This window comes from Cryptomeria japonica, chromosome 5, assembly GCF_030272615.1.
Source record: "Cryptomeria japonica chromosome 5, Sugi_1.0, whole genome shotgun sequence".
NCBI classification, from domain to species: domain Eukaryota; kingdom Viridiplantae; phylum Streptophyta; class Pinopsida; order Cupressales; family Cupressaceae; genus Cryptomeria; species Cryptomeria japonica.
Genome location: NC_081409.1, coordinates 27,758,217 through 27,763,796, shown reverse-complemented (window position 1 = coordinate 27,763,796; position 5,580 = coordinate 27,758,217). Strand labels below are relative to the sequence as shown.

Here is a 5,580-nt window from a genome sequence, read left to right as displayed (position 1 = left end):
TTAGCTTACACAACAGAGCTAAAACAAGGGCATTCAATAGAACTGAAAATTTTCCTCATAAACAATTGGAATGTGCAGCAAATATACAAATTTTATTTGCCACTATTTTTCTGACACAGAGTAATCGGCTAGGAAATTGAATTTAGCAGGCATTTCCAGATTCAAGACATTTAGTTGTTGTCGTGCAAGATAAGAACATGTTCCATAGCAAAAAATAATGAGGGATGCAAAATCAATTTACAGGTCCACCATAAGCATAAAATAGAATCTGCATTTTAAAATTAACTACAAAATTCAACAGAACATGATCCATACCAAAAATATAATAAAGAACGCAACATCAACTTATAGACTCACCAAGGGATAACAACTAAACTTTAAACCATTACTGTCAAACAACAAGCATACACATATCAAGCAGAACACGTTCCATACCAAAAAGTAATGAGGGATGCAAAATCAATTTACAGGTACACCATAAGCATAAAATAGAATCTGCATTTTAAAATTAACTGCAAAATTCAACAGAACACGATCCATACAAAAAATATAATAAAGAATGCAACATCAACTTACAGACTCACCATGGGATAACAATTAAACTGTAAACCATTACTGTCAAACATCAAGCATACACATATCAAGTGAAAACTGAAACCAACCTGATCATTATTGATGGTTTGGGAAATGGCGAGTGTTATCTTGGATGTGATATCACTATGTGTTAGTGTGTATACCTTGAGCTTCGAAACTTGAAATATTGGAGGCCCAATTAATCTGGACACCTGATAAACCAGAAAGAAAAACCCAAATCATATAAAGAAATATTAGCACATGAGATTCAGAGACAAAAGAGATTGATGATATAGCACATGAGATTCAGAGAAAAGATAAGATTAACAATAAAATTTTCCAATCCAACACAAAAAATCTTAATTTCTAAAGTTAAAAAAAGCACAGCGATGAGAGATTTTTACAAAATACACCAAGGTTCATATTGAATTGGTCAATGGAAGTTGCAGGCTTGGAAAACTTTAGAAGTCTTTATGGTATGAATTGAAACAACGTGGACCAAGCTTCTCTTCTTCTTTATGGGCAAAAGCCCGAGGTACCCATTTCCTCTAATTGCTCTCAACTGAAATGAGATGAAGATGCTTATACTAATTCAGAAAATCCCACCAATTCCATCCTAACATATTTTATTAGTCCCTACTAGGGGTGGAGGATAGATCTTCCCTCCCCTCTGGCCAGCTTCATTGCCGCCCTTTACACCCCCCCCCCCTGTTCGATTCCCTCTCTCTTTCTCGAAGGATGTTGGATTGTTCTATCCGGCTACCCAACCGGTTAAATCAGCAGGAAGGAAGGCAAGCCTAGAGAACAAAAAGGTACGAGGACAGACAAGATAAAAAGAAGTTAGATAATTGAAATTCGCCTACCATAGTTGTTAGATTGTTCGGAAGGGAGATATTAATTAGTTGGAGGCTTGGAAAACTTTAGAAATTTTTATGGTATGAATTGCAGCAACGTGTACCAAGCTTCTCTTCTTCTTTATGGGCAAAAGCCCGGGGTACCCATTTCCTCTAATTTCTCTCAACTGAAATGAGACGAACACGCTTATACTGATTCAGAAAATTCCACCATGGAAACTGCAACAAGTAGTGTGATAATTGATGGAATGGAGCCCCAGATGCTTGATGAAGAAGAATTTTTTCATCATCATCCTGCTTATGCAAGTACACAGATATGGACAGAGAAGACAGAAATTGATTGAGTCCCTCTATAAATTGCGATCTGTTGTTCCCAAAATCAGTAAGGTATGTGCCATGTATAAATCTACTTGTAGCTATTGTGGATTTCTCCTTCCTTAAACATAGGACAATGAATAGGATATATTGAAGTTTTAGGAACAATAACGAGTCCCTCTATAAATTGCGCTCTGTTGTTCCCAAAATCAGAAAGGTATGTGCCATGTATAAATCTACTTGTAGCTGTTGTAGATTTATCCTTCCTTAAACACAGGACAATGAATAGGATATATTGAATTTTTAAGAACAATAACGAGTCCCTCTATAAATTGCGCTCTGTTGTTCCCAAAATCAGTAAGGTATGTGCCATGTATAAATCTACTTGGAGTTGTTGTGGATTTCTCCTTCCTTAAACATAGGACAATGAATAGGATATATTGAAGTTTTAGGAACAATAACGAGTCCCTCTATAAATTGCGCTCTGTTGTTCCCAAAATCAGTAAGGTGTGTGCCATGTATAAATCTACTTGTAGTTGTTGTGGATTTCTCCTTCATTAAACACAGGACAATGAATAGGATATATTGAAGTTTTAGGAACAAAAAATTATTGACTTGGAGAGTAAACTGAATTGTTGTTTTAATCCAACTGAATTGTTGTTTTAAAAATATTTTACAGATGGACAAACAGTCAATCATAGGCGACGCAGTCAGCTATTTAATGGAGTTGCAGAAGAAAGTAGCAGAGATTGAAAGTGAAATTAATGGGGCATTGTGTCGTAAAATTACTGATACAAATACCATTGTCACTAAGATTAATCTGTTGGAAATACAGTCGCCTAAATCGGAGGAAACGACCTCGCAAGCACCCAACATATTGTAGGGTGGAAAAATCTTAGGGGGGTTTGTGTATTCTCTATTACAGAGTTTCAGTGAAGATACCACCAATTGTTAAAGCCTCTCACCGTTGCTTCAAGATCATTCAATGTACAATGAATTCTTAAATGTGGATCATTCAGTCTTTTTTTTCTCAAATAATTGGTTTTGGTGGGAAAGGAACGAAGAAAGGGGAGATAACATTCAATTCTATTAAAAGATGGATAAAATTACAACCATAGAGACATCAGCAAATTGGTAGGATTGTTCAAAACCATCGTATGATAAAACACACTTTCAACAACTCCAACATAAAAAACCACTAATTAAAGTAAGTAGAAGAACAGGAGTACGAGTGTCTGTTTCAGACAAGGGAGTATCAAAAAGATCTTCCTTTCCCAAGATTTGCAGAGATATGTTGCTCCTTTTGCTTTTTCTAATGATTTTGCCTTCAGTCATATGTGATTACCAATGGTCTGTCTATAGAAATTCCTCAACTTACACAAAGGGGAGTACATACTCCACAAACTTGGATTGAGTTATCAATGATCTGTCTCGTAATGCACCTCTTAGTTTTGGTTGTAGATCATGTTTGTTTCAAGCAAGGCAAGCGTTGGAACAGTGTTGTTCTTCAAGACAAGGAGCCCAGGCAATGTCAGCAAGTTGCACAGTTAGATTTGAGATATACCCATTTGTTGAATCCGGAAATCTATCATCCTCACCCTCACCTTCCCCTGAGGCATCATCACCACCTTCGACAACATCCCACACCAGTTCTCCGCCGGTAGCCCTCGGTCCTTCTGAGCCAACTTCTCAGGGGAAATCAAGTATTATCTCTACTCACCTAATTTAATGTTTTCTTCAATTATTCTCTTGAATATGGTTGTTAGATGGGTTTGCCTTGGGTATCTGATCTCTTCGCTTTTAGTAAATAACAATAAAGATTTTGTCCTGCAAAGAAATCCTCAAAGACATTACCTATAGTATTGGGGCTTGTGATAGGCGTGGTTCTGGTGTTACTCATTTGTTTAATTGCTATGAGAAAAAGAGTGAAATCTGGCATTTTCGGGAGGCCAATAACTACTGCTACCCATAACGAAGGTGTTGCTTTTGATTTTAATCCGTGTTTCTTACTTTTGTCTTTGGTTGGCTTTAATGTAACTTTTGATTCTGTGAACTTAATCTGTTTTTCTGATCCTACAGACAGGCATGCATTTTCTCCTCAATCCGAGTTACGTCAACAGGAACAATGTTTTATCTTCATCTTGGAAGAACTTGCAGGATCTACCAAAAATTTTCATGATAATAATAAACTTGGAGAGGGGGGTTTCGGTTCAGTATACGTCAATAGGAACAACATTTTATCTTCAGCTTGGAAGAACTTGCAGAAGCCACCAAAAATTTTCATGATAATAATAAACTTGGAGAGGGGGGTTTCGGTTTGGTATACAAGGTTGGACTATACTCTAACCTTCACCTGAAGAAATACTGCTTAGGTAGACCAGAAAGTCTGTTAAAATAGACATGTAGGGATCTAATTTTGTTTTAATCTTTCAGGGAACAACCAAGGACGGTAAGCAAATAGCAGTGAAAAAATTGTCTGCAAAGTCTAGGCAAGGTAAAGAAGAATTTATGAATGAAGTGAAGCTTATGGCCAATGTTCAACACCTAAACCTTGTGAAGCTATTTGGATGTTACGTTGAGGGAGATGAAAGGTTGATTGTCTATGAGTATCTACCCAACAAGAGCCTTGACACCTTTCTTTTTGGTAATTTACATCTGGACCTTTATTTAATCTTTAGTATTGCAGCTCTTGTTTGAAAGATGACAGAGTTTTAGATTTGGGGTTACAGATCCAAAAAAGCGTAGACTGTTAGATTTGAAAAAGCGGTATAACATTATCATTGGAGTGGCTTGTGGCCTTCTCTATCTGCATGAAGATACACAGATGAAAATCATTCACAAAGACATTAAAGCAAATAATATTTTGCTTGACGACAAACTTCATCCAAAGATAGCTGACTTTGGCCTCGCTAAGCTTTTTGGGGATGATGAGTCGTATGCACAAACCAGAGTTGCAGACACATAGTAAGGATAATACCAAAGCTCCATGGAGACAAAAGATCGGATAATACCTTAAGCTTAAACAACGAACCCTAACACTAAAAGCTTTATTTTAGCACTGTGATTTACAAACGAAATGATCAGTTATAAATTTTGTTCTAAAAGCACAGAAAAATGAATACAGTAAAAACGAGAAAAATCATCCAAATTGTCAGCCTGTTAAAAATTAAGGACCCTGTTTAGAAGTATTTACCGTCTCTTCATGAACAAATCGCAGTCTCCGTGAGCATTCACAACAAATTTGAGTTACTTGATCCTCTTTTGCAAGGTCCTACCTTCTTTTGCCCTGCAATTGCAATTAGTGGGGGAGCTGAATCCAAATGATTGATGAAAACACAACCGCATGCAGGCAGCCACACCAATCTACACCACAGGTGGAATGTAAACCCCAACCACGCGTTGCATGAGCTGTCACTAAAATCCTGTCGGAAAAAAATGGCGGCAATGGGAAATCCGCATTTTCGCTGCGTGAGACAATTCCGGTGGGGGTCAAACCCCACAAGGAATTGCCTATCGGCAAATTAAACTTTACGTTGTGCAAAATCAATGCTATGTACAGGTTGGTACTATGGTAGCATTTCCCAGAAACGGTCCACCGCTAAATTTTCCTAGCCTAGCTATAAATTTTTCCACGCGTCCAACATGAGGAGAAATCGGTGCAGTTTCACCCCATATATAGCCTATTGGCTTGTAATGTTCCCTTGCAACTGAAGCCTCTAATAATCACTTTGCTAAGTCTGATTCTAGTTGTGCGTGTCCCAGACTTGGCCAATTTTATGAAATAAAAGGAGATGGATATGTGGGACCATTTTCACTTAAGTGATTCCTATTTTTTAGT

At 37.3% G+C, this 5,580-nt stretch overlaps 1 protein-coding gene across 1 annotated transcript; it reads left to right on the top strand.

Annotated features, from left to right (window-relative positions):
- Positions 1–3,270: 3,270 nt before the first annotated feature.
- LOC131033702 (cysteine-rich receptor-like protein kinase 43) lies at positions 3,271–4,707 on the top strand. The gene is made up of 4 exons (XM_059220312.1): positions 3,271–3,445; positions 3,822–3,955; positions 4,176–4,386; positions 4,472–4,707. Exons 1-4 carry the CDS (start codon positions 3,271–3,273, stop codon positions 4,705–4,707), a joined length of 756 nt encoding a protein of 251 aa, XP_059076295.1.
- The last annotated feature ends 873 nt before the right edge of the window (positions 4,708–5,580 follow it).